Here is a 25,789-nt window from a genome sequence, read left to right on the forward strand (position 1 = left end):
ATATTGTGGTTTCCCAAAAGGTGTACACTGTGTAGTCTGTGAATATTTGTTATTCTATCACGAAACAAAGTTGGGGTTCATTGTGTGGAAGGAACAATGTCGAAACAGTCATAAGCAGTTTTTATTTAATTGAAGCAATCCATTCTATTTCATAATGACATCTTTTATCATAAAACAATGAAATCTTTTGACCATTGCAACAAAATTTATTACAATTAATTTCCAATACAGCAGTTTCGGCAAGTTCCATTTCTCAAGTAATGTACCTATCATTAAGTACTATTAAAAAATATAGTTTCAGAGAAATTTAAAATTTGTCGCAAATTATGTACCAAATATACAGTATGGTTCAAATGAAAAGAATAAATTCAAATATTTGGGTGAGTACGTTATCGGCCCGTCAAAAAATACGGGCCGATAACGTACTCGCCCATAATGCAGCCCAAACATTATCATAATAATGAAAATTAAGTTTATGTACTAGACAATTATTATGAAAAGTAGATTCGTCTGTGTAAACAATATACTTTTAAAAAAATCAGGTTCTTCTCCAACTTTATCAAAAGGCCAAAAAGAAAAATTTAAACGTTTATCATAATCCTATTGTATTAAATGCTGGTGTAGTTGAGTGTGATACGGATGATAGTGGTTTATCTTAAGTCTTCTACATAAACTCGTTTGACTGATTTCCAATTCTCCCGAATTTTTTCTCGTACATACTAGTATTTGGGTTTTCAGTAACAGAAAGTCAACATCAAGTTCATGGAGGTCGTCACAAATCACTGCTTTATTTTCATTTGCCTTTTCGTATGTAAGATTACCAGTAGCACAGCACGGAATCTATTGAGAAATCTCAAAAACTTCCTTTTGTGGGTATTTTCTATCAGGATACTTTTGAGCGTAAACTTTAGAAGCTCAGAAACAATTTTTCAAACATTCCCCAATGCAAAGTACACTCCATGTCGACTCTTTCGTAGATAGCGTAATTCTTCATTTTTAGGAACAATTAAATCTAAATACTAAGCACGAATGTTTATATTTTTGACAATTACCAGACCGTAGTGTCATAAAACGCCAATGTCGTACAATGACATTAACTAACTACATCTTTTGTTTTAAAATCGATGTAATCATTAATAATTTATATAATTGTAAATTACGCAAAAACTGTGACTCCTTGTTATAGGACATCCTTATACCATTCGAAAGAGAAAAGTTTGTTTATTATTATGATTAATTAATATTCATGGTGTTCCATTTAAAATAAGCCTCATGTTACACATTGAATAATCCAATAATGAAACTGTAAATTTTGAACACCCTGTAAATAAATGTTTAACAGTCAATCATGAAATACATTCAACCAATATCCAATTATTTAGCTGTAAGAGTAAATTTGTTACAATTGCTTAAATAAGTTGAGAATGAGTCTTCTTTTAAAACTTTTTAAGAAAAGTCGACATAACTCGGAACACTCTGTACATAGGTGTAAGGAAGCCTTATGAAACTATACCTTATTTTTTACGCACAATTAGAAAATGCAACAAAATACATGTGTTCCATAAGAAAAAATATAACTTTAATATACAGCAATTTATTGGGACACCCTGTATATTTCAAAATAATTTTAAAATTTAACTTTAATCTACTTACAAACTATTAATTTAAAATTTTTTTCAAATCTTTTACTATTTAGCTGTAATCTTCCGTCCCGTTAGTGGTGACTCACCGGTATAATATGCCAAAAAATTATAATTTAAAAATAAAAATCGGCCTGTTCCGGGATTTTTCCTTAAATCGCCGGCTTATGAAAAAACGAATTTATTCCTTTCATTTGCACCATACTACTGTATAATAACATATTATGTAAATACCAAATTCGATACGCTTTCGGTTAAGTATCAAATTACCTCTATTCTTCACACATGTAAAATGTTGAAACAGTATATTTTCATTAATCTAATATTGTGGAAATATGACATCGTCGCAGGGCGCCCACTAATCGCTAGAGTAAATTATACCGTATAATTGAAGGACGCCCAGGTATCGAAAGAGTCAATTTTCGCGTATTCTCTGGACGCTAAGCGCTTGTTTTACAAAAGGACGCTGAGTGATGGAAAAGTTAAACTTGAGAAATGAATTCTCCTTGGACGCTCAGTGATCGTTCTGTCAACGGACGCCCAGCGGATAGTAGGATGCAAATATATATATATATATATATATATATATATATATATATATATATATATATATATATATATATATATATATATATTGATACATGTATCCATGTGACTTCCAAAGTAGATTCTCGTAATACGTTGTTACTTCATATATACCGTTATGACTTCCGATTTCGGAAGTCACAACGTTTTGCCTATATTTTTACGAATTTGGCTACTAGATGGTATCAGAAGGCTTATATTAAAAATTTCGCTGGAAGTCATATCGTATCTAACATACTCATAAGATCAGATTTTAGTTCGACGGTATATCACCAGCGCTAGTGTCGCTCCCGTGCTACTATACAGGCTATGTACACAACGCGTAGCGTCTTCCGTATACCACACCGCTCGGTGTGACTTCCGTTTTTTGGCAACCCTGTGTAACGGTTTCCAGACATTTATCTGTTGTAGATTCGCGGTCCTAATCGTACTTAGTGTTTTGTGTGCCTTTTGTTTTTAAACATGAATAATAGCAGATCTGCTTTACTTTTAAAGTTAGCCTTAAATGAAGGTACAATAAGTGATTATATATCTCTATAATTATATATTTTCTGTACTTATTTTAATCTATAATATTTACTTACCTATTTACTTATATAAATTCATTTTTCTCGTGTTTTTGTTTACTTCCTTTTTTACAATGAACTTCTAATTTAATTTACACTCACCGGCACGAAAAACGGGCACCCCAAAAAAATGGGTAATTTTTGATGTCTCGTATCTCCCAAACCTGTTGTCCGGTTTAAGTAATTTTTTTTAATATGTTATAGCCTTATTCTTTAACAAAATAGCTATGATAATATTGTTGATAGACAGGTAAATTTTCATTGTATACCGGGTGTACCAATCAAACTGGGTTTTTTTTTCTCAATTTTCACAACACCCTGTGGAATATTCTAGCCTTTATAAAATATTTAAATCAAAGCCTAACTATAGCTCCAGGTTTTATTAACATTCTGTTTTTTTATTCATTCGCTTACGTTGGATAATAAAAAGTTAAGGACTTTAACAACTAGCCATGTTCTTTATCGATACAGGTGTTTCTAAATATAAGTGCGACAAACTTTAAGGGGTAATTTCTGCATGAAAAAATAATGATCGTTTGGCAAAAGAATTTTATATTTGCAAGCATTTGCGGACATAGCTTTATCAAGTAAACGATCATTATTTTTTCATGCAGAATTACCCCTTAAAGTTTGTCGCACTTATTTAGAAACACCATGTATTGATAAAGAACATGTTTAGTTGTTAAAGTCCCTAACTTTTTTATTATCCAACATAAGCGAATGAATAACAAACAGAACGTTAAGAAAACCTGGGGCTATAATTGGGTTTTAATTTCAATATTGTATAAAGGCTAGAATATTCCACAGGGTGTTGTGAAAATTGAAAAAAAAAACAGTTTGATTGGTACGCCCAGTATACAATGATAATTTACCTGTCTAGAAACAATGTTATTACAGCGATATAGTTAAAGAATAAGGCTATAGCACAGGGGTGGGCAAAAGCCGGCCCGCGGGCCGGGTCCGGCCCTTTCGCTTACTTTGTCCGGCCCGTTGAAAAACCCCGCAAGTACCTAATCTTTTTAATCCCTTTTATGTGATTTTGTTGAAATCAACAGAATAGTTTGCATAGTGTTCACATAAATTATTAAATATATAAATAATAGAGAGTATTCTAATTACGAACAGCCTTAGCTAACTATATTTTTAAAAACTGTTTAATTGTAACTATTTACTTTAAATTTCTTTTAAAATATAGGGAAATCCCCGGAGATTCATAATTGTTTATTCGGTATTAATAATCGTATTTAACTCTCAAGGTCTCAAGACAAGCACTCGGTGTTTGGGTATCTATTTCAACCATATCACTGACAGTTTATGATCTAAATACCTCAGCACTTTGGTCCCAATAATATGATTCTTTATTTATTAAATCTGAATTAAGTATGGTTGTTTGGAATACCTACTTCAGTATAAAATTCATTGTTACCGATTTTTGCCGAAGTTTTACAACTACTTCGAAAGACGCGTATAAGTTTATTTTGATTTAGCACTGGTCGTATTTCCTATTACTCCTCATATTTCTTTTGATACAGTGTGTGTTATTTTGCAAATATATAATAAATTGAAAAAGTGGAGGACATTTTGTAAGTAAAATTTGAAAACATTGTTTTTATTTTATTGTATTAAAATATTTATTTGTAAGCATTTGCAAAATGATACAATCTAAAAAAAGAAAAGTTGATTTGGAATGCAGAAATTTTAATGAAGCATGGACAGAAAAATACCTTTTTTCGAACATTGGTAAGAAAGCAATTTGTTTAGTTTGCCATTAAACCATTGCTGTTTTCAAGGAATATAATTTAAAGAGGCATTTTACATCAAAACATCCAAAATATGCATCGTTTTCTTTAGAAGAACTTAAAAATGCTGCAGACAACTTAGCAAAAAACTTAAATAAACAACAAAATATTTTTAGCAAACAAAGTAACATCGAGAAATCTACCACACAAGCAAGTTATGTTATTGCACACAAAATTGCTAAGTTATGTAAACCTTTTTCTGAAGCAGAATTTGTTAAACAGTGCATGGTAGAAGTGTCGGAGATATGTTGTCCTGAAAAAAAACATATTTTTGAAAATTTAAGCCTGTCAAGGAGAACAATAGTACGACGGATCGAAAATATTTCAGGAAATTTACTCGACCAGCTAAAAACAATAATTGCTGATTTTACATATTGTTCTCTGGCGTTGGATGAGTCCTGCGATATTACTGACACAAGTCAATTATTAATATTTATTCGGGGCATTAACAAAAAATGTGAAATTCGCGAGGAACTTCTTAGTGTGCATCCAATGAAAGATACAACTACCGGTGAAGACTTCTTTAACGCTGTTGAAGAGTGTTTAGTTAAAGTAAATTTACCTTGGAACAAAATAGTAAGCATCACTACGGATGGCTGCCCTAGTTTAACAGGGAAAAATGTGGGCTTACTAAAACGAATCAGCGACAAAGTAAAACAGTTGCAGCCAGAACAAGACATATTATTTTTACACTGCATTATTCATCAAGAAGTGTTATGTAGAAAAGTTTTAAAATTGAATCACGTCGTTACTGTTGTGACAAAAGTTGTAAATTTTATCCGGGAACGTGCCTTAAATCATCGACAGTTTGTTGAATTTTTGAAAGAAATTGAAAGTGACTTTTACGAAATTCCTTACTACACTGAGGTGAGATGGCTTAGCATCGGTAAAGTTTTGGACAGATTTCAATATTTTTGCTTGATGAAATAGTATCCTTCTTGTCGATAAAAGAAAAACTACATGATTTTCCTGAATTGCAAAATGAGGCATGGCTAAACGATTTGTCGTTTTCTGTAGATATTGTAAAATATTTAAATGAACTTAATGTAAATTTACAAGGGAAAAACCAGTTCGCTTTCAATATGCACTCAAATGTCAAAGCATTTATGATAAAACTAAACTTATTTGCTGAGAACTTTAATAAAAAAATATTAAACCACTTCCCATCATTACAAACACGACGAGAATTATTGAAAAATTCTGATTTTCTTAAATATAGTTCAGTAACACAAGACCTGCATACTGAATTCCAAAGAAGATTTCAAGATTTTAAAGCTATTGAAAAACCTTTGTCATTAATTAGTCAACCTTTCAATTTCGATGTGCAAGAAGCTCCTGTTGAAATTCAGCTAGAATTAATTGACTTACGGGCAAATAATTTATTAAAAGAAAATGTTCAATCAAACGAATTGAGTGCTTTCTACGGTGCTTTGAATACAGAACATTTTAAACATTTTTTAAACTATGTTCAAAAATACCTAGTTTTATTTGGTTCGACATATATTTGTGAAGGAACTTTTTCGTTGACGGTTTCCACGAAAAATAAATATCGATCACAAATTACTGACGAAAATCTACACTCGGTATTAAGGATTGCTACAGGTGATTTGGATCCCAATTTTGAAGAAATAATCAGTGGCGTAGCTAACCCCACGGGGGCCCCATATCACAAGTTGGTCGCGGGGCCCTTTCCCCCGCGACAAAAGAAGCAAAAACGCTTGTATAGAATAGAATAGAAATATGTTTTATTATCACTGAAAATTTTACAATTATATGGACAAGGCTTACAAAAATTCGGAAAAAAACAAAAACAAATACACTTTACTGAAATTACATAAATCGTCAATATTAGTACAAAATAAAAGATAATGGAATAAAACAAAACAATATATTGCAAAATTTAAATAAATTGCACATTACATAATACAACCGTAGGAACTAATAAGTTCTGCGTATAACACCAACATATAGATAATAATAATAAACCTAATAAATTCTAATAAACCAAAGTCCAAAAAAGATTTGAATTGGCGAGACTCATTGGTTGAAAATAGATTTAGTTTTTTCAATCCAAGGATGAATGGACATTGAAAATGAGCTTAAACAAAGAAGCTTTGTTCTTATGTTATAACGGCGAGCGGCGGGCAAATACACTTCTCCAAGAACCTAACGTACCACTATTAAAATGGGTCATTTTTTATGTCTCGAATTTAAATTTATTATTAATTAATTTATTAAATTTAGTATAAAGCAAAAAAAAATTACTGCTTAATATTGAATTTGTTTATTAAATGTTACTATATTATATTTTCAATTGCAAAAACGCGGTTGTTGTCAAAAGAATATACACCTGTACAAGGTCTCATAATTTTTATTTTTTATGTATATTTTCAATAAATGTATTGATAAATGATAAATTCAAATTTTAATTAAACTCTAAATGGCATTAAAAATTATTATTCTAATTTCTTTATTACTTCTTTTTTGAATAACGTCGCTGGGATTAAACATTTTTAAACGCCTTTTCGATAATTGGGTTCCTGGGGATTCTTCACTAATTAACAAACTTTTTTCGTTTTTTCTTCTTTTTTTTTTGGAGTTATGTACTTGATGTATTACTACGGGCTCTTTGGGGCTGATTCATATAGTTATTTGAATAAATAAGGGTCAAATTTAATTTAGTAAATCTTAACTGAAATCTTTATTATTCAACTTTGTAGAAAAAATCGTAAAAGCGTGAATTACCGCAGTAGTAAAAAAAAGTTACTATTGTGCAAAAATGACCCCTTCTTAATTATTTAACCAATGATCCCCTTATATATGATTGGATACTTTCTTGAAAATATCTTTTGTATTCACCTAAACTTTGATAAAAATTTAGTTCCAATCTGTACGGAATTACATTCTTTTTTTTATTTTATTATATCTTCATGTTTTATTAACATTCTGTTTTGTGATTCATTCGCTTTTCATTAATTCATTATGTTGGATAATAAAAAAGTTAGGTACGTTAACAAATAGCCTTGTTCTTCGTCAATACAGGGTGTTTTTAAATAAATATGGCAAACTCTAAGGGGTAATTCTACATGAAAAAATAATGACAGTTTGCGTTTGCTTAATAAACGTACCTATGTCTGCAAATGCTTCCTCTCCTGGATAGGGGTTGTTAAAATTTTTCTTACAATCTGACGATTTATTTATTGCCCTAAAACCGGTTAAAATATGCAAGTAAAATTTGGTGTGTTTTAAGAGGTAGTTATTGCGCCTTTTTGATATACAATTAGGAATTTAATATTTACCATTGGCGCGCATACTGGTAATATGACCCTTATGTGCACAAATGGTGAACATAAAATTCTTAATTGTACATTAAAAAATGCCCAATAACTACCTGTTAAAACCCACCAAATTTCATTGGCATATATCAACCGGTTTTAGGGCAATAAGTAAATCGTCAGTTTGTAAGAAAAATCTCAACACCCCCTATCTCGGACATACGTTTATAAAGCAAACTGTCATTATTTTTTCATACAGGATTAACCCTTAAAGTTAGCCATAGGTACTTATTTAAAAACACCCTGTATTGATGAAAAATAAGGCTAGTTTTTAAACTATTACCTAACCTTTTTAATATCCAACGTAAGCGAATGAATCGAAAAACAGAATTTTAAGAAAACATGAGGCTATATTTGGGTTTTAATTTCATATTTTTTATAAATGCTATAATATTCCACAGAATGACGCGAACTTTGAGAAAAAATCAGTTTTATTGGTATACAGCCGGTACACAATGACAACAGTAATTTACCTGTCTAGCAACAATATTATTACGATATTGTTCAAGAATACGACTATAACATATGTATTAAAAAAACACTTAAATCGGAAAACAGGTTTAGGAAATATGAAACATTAAAAATGACCAATTTTTAAAGTGGTGCGTTAATTTCTTGGAGAAGCGTAGATATACCTACATAAATGCAATTAGAGATAAAGCACAGATTATACGAAAATATACCCAAACAATACATACTGTTTCAAATATTCAAAGATAAAGCGATTACAAAAATTGCAACTTGGCCATTATACATTATAGGTACAATAGCTCACACACAGCCAACGGAATTGACATTGAGAGGTAGCTGGAAAACAAAAAAGCTCTGTTCTTATGGGGCAGAGCATAGATAATAGATAAATATGACTTATATAGGTATAGATAAAGAATCCACTACACCAAAATGTTGATATCTAAACAACATACACTGTTTCAAAGTGTTTTAATAGTGAAATAATTGTAGAATGCTTTGTTCAATTTTTTAAATGGAATTTTGTTTCGACATGCCGCGCCGGATTGGGGCCTCTGTATGTCGGGGGCCCCGTATAATTGATACGGCGGTAGCTACGCCTCTGGAAATAATATCACATGAACATTCGCGATTTCACGTTTCGCATTAACTATTATAGAAGTTATACTTATAATGAGTATTCTATTAATTTTAACGTTTAATGTTTGTCTTTTTTTTTATAATTTTATTTAATATTAGGTATATTTACAAAATATGTATCAATATAAATTAATTTGTATCGTTAAAATATAAATAAATAAGAAAATAAAATCTTTCAATAACTGATTTATTTAATTACCATTCATTTATTATTATTCTTCTAACGCCGACTCCACTAATGAAGGTTGGCTAAAACACCATTGCAAATTCGTCTCTATTTTCTGCTTTTCTTAAAAGCGTCTGTGTGTTTAACCCGGTCCAGTCTCAAATGTTTTCAGTCAGAATATTTGTCGTCTACCAGGACCCCTTTTTCCTTCGAACAACTCGTACATATCATTTCTGAGCATGTGCCGTAAATATGCTGTCTGTCTCCTTTTAATGGAGGTCAAAAGTTCTCTGTCTCTTTCCATTTCGTGCAACATCATTTTGTTCGTATATGATCGGTCCACGGTATTTTCTAAATTCTCCCAAAAAGCCACATCTCAAAAGCTTCCGGCTTTCTCATTAAGTCAGCATTAACAATCCAAGCTTCGGCACCATAAAAAAGAATAGAGTGGATATACAACATTTTATCAACTAATATCAGATTTGCAGATTGAGTCTTTGGTGACTCAAAAATGTCCTCATCTTCAAAAAGTCTACCCTCAATTGCTCTATTCTTGATCGAATTTATGATTTCGAATTTAAATCTTCCGTAATCCAGACTCCTAAGTAAGTATTTCATTTTGTCCACTTGCTCAATACCTTCATTTTTTATCTGGTTCTTTTTCTGGATCTTCTTATGATTTAATATAATGACCATTTTTTTTTTTCAATTACGTGACATATTTTACTGGGCACAAGTTTTTCGCATGTATTCCCAAGTAGGACAATTTATTATTACCATTTTCTAATTATTAACAGTCAAATTTCTTTGTCCAAATGCTTTAAAATAATACTTATAGTATTTATTTCTTGGGCAGGGAATAAACTACACCAAAAAAATTCGCGTGGGCACAGCGTACATATCCGGTATAGTCCTCCGGCCCGAGAGACATTTTGAAACTTTCATTTTGGCCCGCGCTTAAAAGTAATTGCCCACCCCTGATCTAAGCGGTTTTTTAAAATTTATGGGTTTTGCAATATTTTACCGTCAGCGAACGGACTAATAGTAGAGGATCCGATATAAGGCCGATCTGCATCGATCTATTTAATGGATAACGTGTGCGTGAAGTAACAATGTATTTTAAACGGGATTTACTTTTTCGCACTGTTTTTGACACACTTTCATATAATCAAATATCCTTAACTTTCGGGTTGACATAATGAGCAATAAATTACAAAAAAAAATTTGACAGTTTTGTGGTTTGAAAGAAATTAGAATGTTTAAATAAGTTCTAAAAATTGTAGAATAGGAATGAATTCCAGTGATGAAGAGTTACAGTTTTTTTATTTGTTTATCGTAGATAAAATATTGTATGAAACTGTGCGTGAAGTACTTTTTGCGAACTTAAGCGATGTATAGCACTCGCTCCGTTGTCGCTTGTGCTCTAAACATCACGTGCATTCGTAAAAAGCATACTTCACCAACTGTTTCATAAATAACTATTTTCATATATTAAAAAAAATGTTTCGACCCGGGTAGATATTATTCCAGATTTTCAGATTTCAGCACAGTGTTAGATGGTTGGGGCATATATGGAGAGCAGGTAGCGTAACAACTATAAACTCAATTTTACAATGGAAACCCGGAGTTAGAAGGAGACGCGGAGGAACTAGAATAAATGGTTACAGGAAGTAAAGGAAAATTTATATAGGGCAGGAATTAGAGACTAGCAGAAAAAGACAGAGGATAGAAAGAACTGGAGAAGCACAGTCAATAGTATCGAGTAGCAGACTGGGACTAATCTGCTCTAAAAAGATGGACCTAGATAGCTTTTTAGCAGCTCAACCCCACCTGGTGTATTTAGCCATTTAATTTTCTTATTACACATTATTATTATATAAACGATCACTGGAAACGTTTTTCGAAAGAAATGGAACATGATTTTTATGGTCTCCAAAAGGAAATATGGCGCTTTATAAGAGGTCAAAGAATGGAGGTAAAGGAACTAATAGAACCAAAACATATAGAAAAGGATACATGGATTGACTATCTAAAAAAGCTTTATGCAGAGGAAGAACAAATAATGCTAGAACCGGAAACACCAGAAATTACCACAGATGAAGATGTTAATATAAGTGCACAGGAAGTACGAAAAACACTCGAAAAGCTGAAGAACAGAAAAGCTGCAGGTAAGGATGGAATACCAAACGAACTACTGAAATATTGTGGAGCAGCAATGACAGAACAATTAACAACATTAATTAACAAAATCATAAAACACGGTAAAATACCGGAAGAATGGAGAACGAGCGAACTAATCCTACTATTCAAAAAAGGAGATAAAAAGCAGCCAGAGAACTACAGAGGTATCAACTTGTTAAATACTACCCTAAAACTTACAACTAAAATCTTACAAGACGTAATGAATCAGAGGATAAGTTTAGCAGATGAACAACAGGGTTTTCGTACTGGAAGATCGTGTACAGATGCAATATTCGTCATAAAGCAAATTACTGAGAAATCACTAGAGTATAATAGACCAGCATTTCTATGTCTGATTGACTTAAAGAGAGCATTTGACAGAGTAAGTCTCAGGGATGTAATCCACCTTCTGTATAATAGAGAAATCCCTCTAGATATCATAAAAACTATTGAGAACATCTACCAAAATAACAAGATGGAAGTCAGAATAGATGGACAACTTACAGAACCTGTAGATATAGGCAGCGAAATAAGACAGGGAGACTCATTGAGTCCTCTGCTTTTCAATTTAATCATGGATGAAATCATCAAAAACGTCAACAAAGGAAGAGGATATAGAATGGGAAACAAAGAAGTAAAAATACTCTGCTACGCAGACGACGCAATATTGATAGCCCAAGATGAAGATAGTCTGCAAAGATTAGTCCACAGATTTAACATAAGAGCAAAAGAATTCAATATGACAATTTCATCTCAAAAAACTAAAACTTTAGTAATCAGTAAAGAACCAATCAGATGCAAAATAGAAATTGATGGTATCAGTATTGAACAAGTAATGGAAGTAAAATACCTTGGAATTACATTGTCAAGTTACGGAGACCTAGACAAAGAAGTGAGAAATCAAGTACAAAAAGCAAATAGATTGGCAGGATGCCTTAATAACACTATATGGCGAAACCGACATATTAACACTGAGATGAAGTCAAGAATTTATAAAGCCAGTGTAAGACCAATAATGACATATGCATCAGAAACAAGACCCGATACAGCCACAACACAAAGACTACTGGAAACGGCAGAGATGAGAGTACTGAGAAGAATTACAGGAAATACACTGAGAGATCGAAAGAGGAACGAAGATATTAGAAGACAATGTAACGTACAGTGTATAAACGAATGGACACTAAATAGAAAAAAAGAATGGAACAACCATATAACCAGAATGGGGGAGACACGTGTGGTCAAAATAGCACGAGATAAATCACCAATCGGCAGAAGAAGTATCGGCCGACCGCGCAAAAGATGGAGCGACAACCTTCCATAGAGGTATCAATCCGCCAATGAACAAGCAGAATTGCTTATAAAGAGGAAGAAGAAGAAGACATTATTATTGGTACATCAAAAATTAAAAGGACGGTGCCTGTAATAAAATCTAAAATTCAAAATTTAATCAAGAAAAATAATAAATATTAAAATTTCCTATAAGTTCAAATTTATTTATTAAAATTTTTGATATAATTTTCATAAATAAATTACTTACTAATAACACTTTTTTAATTAATTCCAAAAAATCCATTTTGCAGCAATAATAAAATATTAGTATTTGTAAAATAAATATCAATCATATCATAAATAATACAGGTTTACAAAAAAAAACTAAATTTCGGACTATTTGACGAAGCCATGTTACAAGGAGGTTTTTGGGGTGGCTGATCACGAATCCGGGGTCGCTCACCTCTTTCACGCCAGGTAAAGGTCATTTCAAGGTCAAATCAAGATAAATCGACAGTCGCTCTGAGAAAGTATATTAGGGCGTTTTTGGTGTCGCTGATGACGAATCATTAGTCCGCTGACCTCTATCACGTCTAGTTCAAGGTCAAATCAACATAAATCGACACAATCGCTCTGAAAATATAGGGGTTTTGGAGTCACTGATCATGAAAACTGCGGTCCGTTGAGCTCTACCACGTAAGGTAATGGTCATTTCAAGGCCAAATCAGGACAAGTCCACAAAACTGATTTGACCTTGAAATGACCTTTACCTGTCGCGGTTGAGCTCAACGGACCCCAGTTTTGTGATCAGCGACCCCAAAAACCCCCTAATATACTTTTTCAGAGCGATCGTGTCCATTTATCTTGATTTGACCTCGAAATGACCTTGAGCTAGACGTGATAGAGGTCAGCGGACACAAATTCGTCATCAGCGACCACAAAACCCCCTAATATACTTTTTCAGAGCGACTGTCGGTTTATCTTGATTTGACCTTGAGATTACCATTACCTGACGTGATAGAGGTCAGCGGACCCCGGATTCGTGACCAGCGACCCCAAAAACCCCCTAGTCATATGGTTTCGTCAAATATTCCGAAATGTATTTTTTTTGTAAACCTGTTTAATCAAAAGAATATCAATCTTTTAATTTAAATAGACAACTTTAAAACATAGAACTGCATTCACAACTGTATTCACAGTAAAAGTTTCAAAAGATCACACATTACGCTTAAAGTAAGAGGTAAATCAGCAGACGAGTCGTTGTGACTTCCAAAATATGACAACACCGCTGGAAGTGACAACGCACCTTGAACTACCCTATATATGGAAGCCATAACGTATGCTGTACGCTTCGGTATATACGTATATATATACAAAATTTATTTTGGTAAATCCTTTCCCCTCAATAGGTAGACCCATTTTATAAGCCCCCCTTTTACCAAATACACAATTTTTAAAAAATAATTCCTAGTAGAAAAGGTGGAAGTCGGACAGCCTCTTCTGTATACCGGAAGTCACAACTTAACGTGCATCAATATATATATATATATATATATATATATATATATATATATATATATATATATATATATATGTTCGGAAAGGTTTCCGCGGTTAATACAATGAAACTTAAAGCTAAAATCAATATCAACAAAAGAATTAATATTAAAATTAAACTCACCAGGCTTCCGGGTTGAACCGCGTCGTTGGTTTCTAGGCCGAGCTTTCGACGTCCTCTCTGACGTCATCTTCAGGGCTTCCGGGGTCTCAGTCTCCTGAGGCTCCAGACACTACACTCACTACTCACTACTTCACTACTCACTGCAATACTGTTGTTGCTGACGCTGGGGCGGTCATTTATACCGTGGACTGGTGTGACTGACGTGGCTGTCGATGACGTGGCGGAGTGGGAATTAGCGCGAAGACGATTTGGAGAGGCGCGAAGATTTTTGACGATGGGAATTGTATTTGTAGATGGAGCGGACGATGTTTTCTTTAGGAGGGGTCTCCAAGTCGAAGGTAAACGGATGCCGTCATCTCTTTTATTGAGACAATTTGGCCGTTTTTCGATTTCTATGGCTTCTCGGATAATTCTTTGTTTATAGAAGCGGATGGGGGCTATGGTTCTGGAGTGTTCAAAGTCAATTTTGTGACCTGTATGAAGATGGTGTTGGCCTAGGGCTGAAACTGAATCGGAATTGCGAACAGATATGGAATGTTCATAAATCCTATTTTGGATTCTACGATTGGTTTGTCCTATGTAAGATCGGGGGCAGTCTGCACAAGGAATTTCATAAACTCCGTGTTGTTCATTTGGAATGTTGTCTTTGACGGATCGGACAAGAGATGAAAGTTTTTGTTGGGGGGTAAATACTGTTTTTATTCCTCGTGGTTTAAGAATTCTGTCGATTTTGTCAGTAACACCTTTGATATAGGGAAGAAAAGCTTTCGTATGATCAGGATCTGACTCTTTGGGTTGTGATTGAGCGGGAGATTGAAGTTTATGGATGCTCCTATCGATGTGATTTTCGCGGTAACCGTTTTGGATGAGGGCTTGTTTTAAAGAAGAGAGTTCAGTAGATCTACTTGCATCATCGGAAAGACGGATTGATCTGGAGACAAGAGTATTAATGACTGAATTAATTTGAGAAGGTGGGTGATGAGAGTTGCCATGCAAGTAGCGGTTGGTATGGGTGGGTTTTCGATAAACAGAGTGATGAAAACCTTGTGATTGGTTCTTCTTAATAAGAACGTCGAGAAACGGTAAGGATGAGTCAGTCTCCATCTCCATCGTGAACTGGATACTGGGATGTATACCATTCAGATGGGTCTGAAAAGACGCTAAAGCATCCCTGCCGTGGGGCCAAATGACGAATGTATCGTCAACATATCGTAGCCAACATGTGGGTTTGAGCGTAGATGTGGATAGTGCTCGGGTCTCAAAATCTTCCATAAAGATATTAGCAATTACTGGAGAGAGTGGTGAGCCCATTGGGGCACCATTTATTTGTCTGTAGAATTGATTTTGGAAGATCTTTGATCACTTATCTCTCATTAAACATTGCATGTCCAACACTTATTTCATCTTCCAAAATCAATTCTACAGACAAATAAATGGTGCCCCAATGGGCTCACCACTCTCTCCAGTAATTGCTAATATCTTTATGGAAGATTTTGAGACCCGAGCACTATCCACATCTACGCTCAAACCCACATGTTGGCTACGATATGTTGACGATACATTCGTCATTTGGCCCCACGGCAGGGATGCTTTAGCGTCTTTTCAGACCCATCTGAATGGTATACATCCCAGTATCCAGTTCACGATGGAGATGGAGACTGACTCATCCTTACCGTTTCTCGACGTTCTTATTAAGAAGAACCAATCACAAGGTTTTCATCACTCTGTTTATCGAAAACCCACCCATACCAACCGCTACTTGCATGGCAACTCTCATCACCCACCTTCTCAAATTAATTCAGTCATTAATACTCTTGTCTCCAGATCAATCCGTCTTTCCGATGATGCAAGTAGATCTACTGAACTCTCTTCTTTAAAACAAGCCCTCATCCAAAACGGTTACCGCGAAAATCACATCGATAGGAGCATCCATAAACTTCAATCTCCCGCTCAATCACAACCCAAAGAGTCAGATCCTGATCATACGAAAGCTTTTCTTCCCTATATCAAAGGTGTTACTGACAAAATCGACAGAATTCTTAAACCACGAGGAATAAAAACAGTATTTACCCCCCAACAAAAACTTTCATCTCTTGTCCGATCCGTCAAAGACAACATTCCAAATGAACAACACGGAGTTTATGAAATTCCTTGTGCAGACTGCCCCCGATCTTACATAGGACAAACCAATCGTAGAATCCAAAATAGGATTTATGAACATTCCATATCTGTTCGCAATTCCGATTCAGTTTCAGCCCTAGGCCAACACCATCTTCATACAGGTCACAAAATTGACTTTGAACACTCCAGAACCATAGCCCCCATCCGCTTCTATAAACAAAGAATTATCCGAGAAGCCATAGAAATCGAAAAACGGCCAAATTGTCTCAATAAAAGAGATGACGGCATCCGTTTACCTTCGACTTGGAGACCCCTCCTAAAGAAAACATCGTCCGCTCCATCTACAAATACAATTCCCATCGTCAAAAATCTTCGCGCCTCTCCAAATCGTCTTCGCGCTAATTCCCACTCCGCCACGTCATCGACAGCCACGTCAGTCACACCAGTCCACGGTATAAATGACCGCCCCAGCGTCAGCAACAACAGTATTGCAGTGAGTAGTGAAGTAGTGAGTAGTGAGTGTAGTGTCTGGAGCCTCAGGAGACTGAGACCCCGGAAGCCCTGAAGATGACGTCAGAGAGGACGTCGAAAGCTCGGCCTAGAAACCAACGACGCGGTTCAACCCGGAAGCCTGGTGAGTTTAATTTTAATATTAATTCTTTTGTTGATATTGATTTTAGCTTTAAGTAAGTTTCATATATATATATATATATATATATATATATATATATATATATATATATATATATATATATATATATATATATATATATATATATATATATATATATATATCCCGTTCACAGCGTAATACGCCTTTGGGTTCCCGTTCGCCAAGCCTGTCTATTCTGCCAGTCTTCTTCAGATAGATTTCTTGCTGACATTGCTTTTGAGATTCCTTGGATCCATGTTGTTGGTGGTCGTCCTCGTTTTCTTTTCTCTGGTGGTACCCATTCTAATATCTTTTTGGGTAGTCTTTCTTCCCCCATACGTCTAACATGTCCGTACCATATTAGTTGTTGTTTTTCGATGTCTTCTATAATTGATCTTTGTACTTTCATTTGTCTCCTGATGTCCTCATTTTTCACATGTTCTAATCTAGACTTTCCCGCTGCTCTCCTCCAAAAATCCATTTCAACTGCCAATAGGTTACCTTTAAGTTTTTGTGATAACTGCCACACTTCTGAGCCATAGACGATTACTGGTTTTAATATGGTATTATATATTCGTTTTTTCGTTTCCGGTCTTATATTTTTTTGCCATAATACTGAATTCAACGCACCTATAACTTGTTTTCCTTTGGTTATTCTGTCTTTTATGGCTTCATCACTTCGTCCTGTCTTTGTCAGTTTTACCCCCAAATATGTACATTGGTCACATTTCTTAATAGTTTCATCTTCTAAGTCGAGGTCATCTGGATTATTTTCTCCTCCTACGCAAAGATATTGTGTTTTTTGGACATTTACTTCGAGGCCCCATTTTTTGTACTCTTCCATTAGTTTTCTAGCCATATACTCCAGGTCTTCTTTGTCTTGGGCAATAACTACCTGGTCATCTGCATAGTGCAACGTATATAACGTTTCATCCCCAATAGATAGCCCCATCCCTTTACACTTCTTCTTCCAGTGCCTGAGTGCTTCATCGATATATATGTTGAACAGTATGGGAGATAAACAACAACCTTGCTTAAGTCCTTTTGTTACCTGAAAACCATTAGACACCTCTTTTCCTATTTTAACTTTTGCTATTGTGTTCTTATAAAGCTCTTTAATAGCATCGATTAGTGTAACGCTGATACTGGTTTTCTCCAATACTTTCCACAACTTCGCAACAGGCACGGTGTCATATGCTTTTGTTAAATCGACTAAGAGTAAATGCACTTCTCGAGATCTCAGTGTTCTTTTCTCAAGTATTTGGGATAAGCAGAAAATACTATCTATTGTGGATCGTCCTGCTCTGAATCCGTTTTGTTCTTCTGACTCAAAAGGGCGGTATTCTTCGCATATGCGTTCTTTTATAATTCTTCCATATAATCTGCTAAGCGTACTCGTAACAGTTATACCCCGATAGTTATTGCAATCTTCCTTATTTCCTTTCTTATGGATAGATGTAATCCATCCTTCTTTCCAACTTTGTGGCACTGGTTCTCCATGCAAGTGCCTATTGAAAACTTCTGTTAGAATCTGGAATAGTTTGTTGGTTCCATTTTTTATTAACTCTGCATATATCCCCTCTGGACCAGGAGCACGTCCATTTTTCAGCAGTGATACAGCTTTTTTAGTGTCTTCTACGTTGATTGCTAATGGCTCCCCTTGAATCAGGACTTCATGTTGTTCTATGTTTTTGTATTCCGGTCTTTCTTCTACTAACAGTGTTTTATAGTGTTTTTCCCATTTTTCAGGTTCTATGGAGTGTATGGCTATTTGTTCTGTTTTGTTGGATCTGATGTTTTTTATAAACCTCCAGGATTCTCTTGATTTGCGGCCGCCGATGTACGTATCTAATTCCTGACATTTTCTTTCCCAGCTTTGATTTTTTGACTCTATTACCGTTGATTTAAATTTATTTACCATTTCTCTATATTCTCTTTTATGTTCTTGATCTTTTGTTCCCAGCCATCTGTGATATAATTTTTGCTTTTGTTCTTTCATTTCCTGTAGTTCATCATTCCACCAATTATTTGTCTTTCTGGGTTTATTTTCTCTTATACCTAAGGCTTCTTTGGCGGCTTGATGTATTCCTTTTTTTATTATTCTATGTAGCTCTTCTGTTGTTTTATGTTTGAATTCCTGTGGTAGTTGTTGCTCTAATCTTTTTTTATACAATTCTCTAGTACTATCGTTGTCTAAACTTGTTAGATTGTACTGCAGTTGTTTAACTTCTACTGAGTGATTTTCGTTTATGTTTTGATTTTGTTGGTGTTTACAATTTCCGCTTAGAGGTAGTATCATTTTGGCTTTTACTAAGTAGTGGTCACTTCCACATTCGGCTCCTCGAAACACTCTTACGTCATGCACTTTTATTTTAGATTTTTGTTTCATTATTAGGTAATCAATTACTGATCTCAAGTTTCTTGTAGGCTGAGTCCATGTATATGTATGTATTGCCTTATGTTTGAAATACCCATTCATGATCCTTAGTGAATTGTGTCTACACATTTCTATTAAGTTATTGCCATTGTCGTTTGTAGTGTTTTCTCCATATGGTCCTATTATTTCATCGTTTATTCTTCTACCAGTTCTTGCATTTAGGTCACCTAGTATAATAGTTTCCCTTGTTTGACCTATTTGAGAAATAGTTTCATCTAAGACTTCATAATATTTTCTTTTTTCTTCTACGCGTGCATCATCATTCGGGCCGTATGTGCCTATTATTGTCATTTTTGATCCTTTCAGGTTGATGTTGACCTTTATGATTCTTTCATTTATTGCTTGCCAGTTCGTTATGTTCTTTTTGTATTTCTTCAATATAAGTATTGATACTCCTCTTTTGGCATGTTCTTCCTTATTAACTCCCGTATGTATATGTATATATCTATCCAGATTTTGAGTTCCTTGTCCTTTTTTCTTTGTTTCAGAGAGTACAGCAAAGTCCATTTTGTGTTTCTTCATTTCTTCGATAACATCTTCGATTTTATTTCTAATTCCCTGTGTATTCCAAGTACCACAAATCAGTGTCCGTTTTCGTTGCCATTGTCGTCGTCCTTTAGTTCCATCCGTATTCCGAGGCTTGGTTTCGGTATTATTAGCGTAAAAATATTTTTCCAAGAATGAGTTGCTGGCCCATTGCTAAACCCCCTTGCTAGGAGGACCAGAATTTTCTGTCGGGGTTTATTCCCTTAGCCGATAAATAACTCGCCGCGCTGGCACGACGGTTTGGCAAGTGAGGGGGGATATAGGAAAGGAATTTGGGGTTTGGGTAGGATAATACTAGGGTTTGGGCCTGGTTTCACCTAAGTCGGGAGTGGAGGAAAAACCAGGAGCTCGCGTGGGCAGGGACGCTACCTCCCTGAAGTAAGTCTACCCTCAATCGGGACCATAGAGGGATACCTACCCGCTACCGCTACGTAGATTATAAAAAGCAAAATTTTCAGTAAAAAAAGCTAAATTTTTGGTTGGAACACTTTTTTTTCATAAATCCAATAGTATTTGAGATATTTTGAAAAATTACGTATTTTTTGAAAAATCGAAAAAAAAAAGAAATTTACTTAAAACAAGTTTTTTCGAAATGTAATTGTTTAAATAATTCACACTTTTGTAACATATTGCCGGAACATAAATTAAGTTAATTTTACATGGGCTATGATTAATATTAATTTTGACGCAAATGGCATACATTTTACCGTTATTTTTTCTTTTATAAATTCGAGGTATTTGACTAATTTTCGTCATAACTTTAAGGCCTAAAAAGGTACGTTAAAAATGTCTATTAACATTTTCTATGAAAAATTAATTCTTTTTCCGTTATATGAGCTCAAATCTTTGCATAAATTTACGAAAAACAAAAAATTCGTTTTCAATGACTTATAAGTTGCTTAATATTATCTAAAAAAATTTATCAAAACTGACTAGATTCTTTATTTTTTTATAAGCTTCAATTTTAAGAATGATGTTTTCCTGAAAATGCGTAATTTTTGAGTTATTCGCGAAAAACTATTGAAAACCGTGTTTTTTTTTTGGAATCTTCAATTGCGAATAACTCAGAAATTATTAAGTTAGTAAAAAATGTTTTTCCACATCTTCATAAAATTCAATTCTCTATCGATTCCCGATATCATTTTGAATTTCCATTCATTGAATTTCCATCATTTTGAATTAAATTTCCACCCTCGAGAAAGCGTGCCATTCACCCCCGGGGTGGAAGCATACATCGGCACCAAGTTAGGTTTGTTATTTGCATCATTTTTGAGCTACTGTCAAAATTTCGAACGAATCCATGAAGGCCTTTAGAATAGGGAACTTGCACATTTTTTTATTACATAATGTACAGTTTTGTTTAAAAATGAGATTTCCTAAATTTCAGGCTTCAAAAACTCGTAATAACTTAGAAATACAAATTTAAAGTCTTCTGCAGTATAAAATAGTTCAAACGACCCGTGACGTCACATAGTTTTATTATATAGTTATGATTATGGCTATATTTAGGTATATTCTTCTTCTCCTTCTTTAGTTTATTGGTCTGCACCTACTTAGGTATTTGGATATTATCGTCGCCGAATAAGGGAAAAATATTTATATTCTAATGACATTTATCGTATGTATTTATCGTATGCAGTGAAAATCCACTGCACCAACGGCAATGGGCGTATCAGGCAGGGAAATCAGGTGAAGCCGCCCTGCACAATCTAGTGTCGGAACTCGAAAGGAGTCTGCATCAGAAAGAAGTCGCCCTTGCTGCATTTTTAGATATAGAAGGTGCATTTGATAATACCTCAATCGAGTCTATACAAAGCGCACTGGTGAGGAAGAAAATCAACAACACAACATGCAAGTAGATTATTCAGATGCTTCAGAGCAGAATAATATCCACAGATACGCATGAAGATACCATAAATCTGAGGGCAACTAAGGGATGCCCTCAAGGCGGTGTATTGTCACCGTCATTATGGAACATAGTTGTCGATGATCTGATTCATGGGCTAAGCACCCAAGGAATCTGGGTCCAGGGTTTCGCAGATGATATCGTGATAGTAACTAGGGGAAAATTTCCCAGCACTGTTGCGTATCAGATGCGATATGCCCTTCACTACATAGAGAACTGGTGTCTGAAAGAGAACCTCTCCGTGAACCCTTCTAAAACTAAACTGGTAGCCTTTACAAATAAGAGGAAGCTTACTGGACTGATTGAGCTGAAATTATTTGGAGAGGTACTGGAAAGAACCAATGAGGTTAAGTATCTAGGGGTAACTCTGGATTCGAAACTCAATTGGAATACTCATATTACTAATATAACCAATAGGGCTAAGCGACTCTTCTGGAACTGCAGACGAGTTGTAGGTAAAACCTGGGGATTGAAACCAAAGGTGATATGTTGGTTGTACACATCAGTGATACGACCGACAGTTACTTATGGGTCGGTACTCTGGTGGAGAAAGACGGCTTTGCAATCTTGTGTGACCACTCTCACCACCCTACAAAGACAAGCGCTTCTAAATATAACAGGAGCCTTGAATAGTACAGGAACGGCTTCATTAGAGGCTATCACAGGTCTCCCTCCGCTGGAATTGTATATTTCGGCGGTAGCCTTTATGACCATCCTGAGGCTCAAAGCAAACAATACTTGGAGGCCAAATTATGTATTGAATAGCCACACAAACATTACTGGGACTATACTTGAGGAATACATCTTTATGATGAACTTAGATATGATCACACCAGAACTAATCTTCCCTGAGAAGATTAACACAATTATACCAACTAGAGAACAAAAAGTCCCAAACATTAATGGAGACTTAATATGGTTCACTGATGGATCTAACACTGCCCATGGTACTGGATCAGGAGTCTTTGGGCAAACATGTAACTATAATAAATCTTACAGCCTAGGTCAACATACAACGGTGTTCCAGGCTGAAGTTTTTGCTTTGGTGGCCTGCATTGATGAAATAATTGATGAGGACCCTAAAGCTAAGAGAATCAACATTTACACAGATAGCCAATCGGCTATTCTGGCTGTAAAGAACCCTCTCACCAAATCAAAACTGGTGAGAAACTGCAAAGATCTCCTCAATAACCTGGCAAAAGACAACAAAGTTAATATGGGTGCCGGGTCATGAAGGGGTGCATGGGAACGAACGAGCAGATATGTTAGCGAAACAAGGCTCGAGAAAAACTTTTGAAGGCCCAGAACCTTTCTGTGGCATCACTAAAGATGCTATGAAAAACGAGGTTCAGAAATGGCTGATAAAGAATCATCAAAATAAATGGAGAACCACTCAAGGGCAAATCCAGACTAAAAAAATAATCAAGAATATTGATAAAAAACTCTCGAACAGTTTGATGAACCTCAATAAACGGGAGATCAAAACGGTCACTGAAATGGTGACTGGACATTGCCGTTTAAGAAATCACCTATACAAACTAGGTAAGGTGAATGAACCATGGTGCAGGAAGTGCGAAATGGAAGAAGAAACTGCCATACACATACTATGCTATTGCAGTGTGCTAGGTGATGTAAGGCAGAACTTCACTGGTCAAATGAGGTTTGAACCAGAAGAGATCTTAAAACTACCAATAAGAAAACTGTTGGCCTTCGTTGAGGCCACAGGACTTATTAAAGTTTAAGGAGAAGAAGAGGGTTTGGTACAAAGGTCTTATGACCAAGTGCCAGAGACTAACGAGTCTCGCCTGAGTTAAGAAGAAGAAGAAGAAGAAGAGAAGGGAAAAATATTTATATTCTAATGACATTTATCGTATGTCATTGTAATAATATATACCAGTTTGTTAAGATTGGAGTTTGATACAGTTTTTGAAGGAAAGGAAAGAAGGTTTACTATGGAAAATAAAACCATTTTGTAAAAGGACAAGTTTGCTATGAGTTCAAACGAAACACTTGTGACGTCACATTGTCACATAACTGTATTTTCTACTGACGTTTATAACGTTTAATTTAAAATTATATACAATTTTGTTTACTTTGTTGGTGCAAGATGTACACATAACCGGATGACGTCACGACGCGTTTTGGGCTGGCTGGTATAATTTGAATTTTTAATCGTCTTTAGGGGCCAAACGAAAGACAAACAAAACTTTTTTTTATCTTTGATTTATGTTTTAAATTACGTTCTGTTGTGATTTATAACATTTCTTTCGAATTTAAAATTTTATGCAAGTTCCCTATTGCGAGGTGAATTGCTTGAATGAATGTACTAGTATCATATTTTATCTCTTTGTAGGTTAAGGATTATTACGAAATTATAACAAAACCTATGGATTTCGGAACCATTAAATACAAATTAAATATGGGCAAATATTCTAATGATGGTCAGCTCATGGAAGATGCTGTTTTGGTATTTGAAAACTGCAGTAGATATAACGAATCTGAATCTGAAGTATACAAGTAAGTATTTCGTAGTAATATTTTGTGTAATGTTTATTTTTATACGATTCGCTTACAATGTACTGTTAGCAAACTAACCAAGAGATTTTGCCTCAGCGGTGATATATGCACGAAGGTACTTCTTATCTCTTCTCTGTAAGTCCTGTCTACTGCTAAAAATATATACAGTGCTAGACAAAAGTCCCATCCCCTCTCTTATCTTTTGAACGATTATACTCATAATAGAGAACTTGACTACCGATACACAAGGTTAATTATAATACATACAAGAAAGCAACTATGTCGGTGAAACTACATAAAAACACGGACCATATCCCAATCGGCAGAGTCCGACAGGGCGATACCTTATCGCCTAAACTGTTTACCTGAATATGCTTTTAAAAAACTTAACTGGGAAGAGAGAGGCCTGAACATTGACAAGGAGATATGTACAATGCTACATGAACTCCAGTTAGTGTGCGCCAGTGTAGGTCTTAAAACAAACATCTCCAAAACAAAATTCATGACATAGTACTTAGCGGAAATATCAATATTGGAGACAACGAAGTAGAGCTAGTGGAAAAATACATATACCTTGGGCATCACAAGCTAAAGATCACAAGAGACAACCAAGCATGCGAACTACGAAGAAGAATAAACCTAGGATAGGCAGCATATGGAAAACATATTTAAAAGCGATATACCAATTTCTTTAAAACATAAAACATTTGACCAATGTGTGTTGCCTGTGATGACTTATGGTGCCGAAACTTTGACATTAACAGCTACAATTTCTAAAATGCTGCAAATAGCTCAGAGGAAAATGGAAAGGTCAATGCTGAGTATATCACTTCGTGGCCGAGTTAGAGATGAAGGCATAAGATGAATAACAGGAGTTACCGATGTTATTTCCCGAACTGCCACACTGAAATGGAACTGGGCCGGACATGTCGCCCGAATCAGTGATGGGAGGTGGACGAAGAGATTACTGGAGTGGAGGCCGAGATTAAACAAAAGAAGTAGAGGAAGACCCCCTACTCGTTGGACTGACGATCTCAAGAAAATGTCAAGAAATTGGATGCAAAGTGCTCAAAATAGAGCACAATGGACAAAGATGAGGAAGGCCTATGTCCAGCAGTGGACGCAAAGGGCTGGAGGAGGAGGAGGATGATGATGACTCTTAGTGAAATTTGGACGGTGGAAATAAACTCATTTAGTGCGTTTATTCTCAAATAGTCATAACAGGTACTTTGACCGATAATTTTTAATGGAACTTTATGGCAATTGATATCTCGT

The 25,789-nt window shown here is 35.0% G+C and overlaps 2 protein-coding genes across 2 annotated transcripts in view; both read left to right on the forward strand.

Moving 5' to 3' along the window:
- The window catches only part of LOC126889995 (uncharacterized), a 241,029-nt gene that overhangs the window by 112,475 nt on the left and 102,765 nt on the right, over positions 1-25,789 (forward strand). The gene's annotated exons all lie outside the window — the stretch shown is intronic.
- The window catches only part of LOC126889994 (bromodomain adjacent to zinc finger domain protein 1A), a 118,946-nt gene that overhangs the window by 91,096 nt on the left and 2,061 nt on the right, over positions 1-25,789 (forward strand). The window contains exon 14 of the mRNA XM_050658795.1: positions 24,351-24,514. Within this exon, the coding sequence (XP_050514752.1) occupies positions 24,351-24,514 (164 nt within the window). The remainder of the gene's footprint in view (positions 1-24,350; positions 24,515-25,789) is intronic.

Source organism: Diabrotica virgifera, chromosome 8 (genome assembly GCF_917563875.1).
Source record: "Diabrotica virgifera virgifera chromosome 8, PGI_DIABVI_V3a".
NCBI classification, from domain to species: domain Eukaryota; kingdom Metazoa; phylum Arthropoda; class Insecta; order Coleoptera; family Chrysomelidae; genus Diabrotica; species Diabrotica virgifera.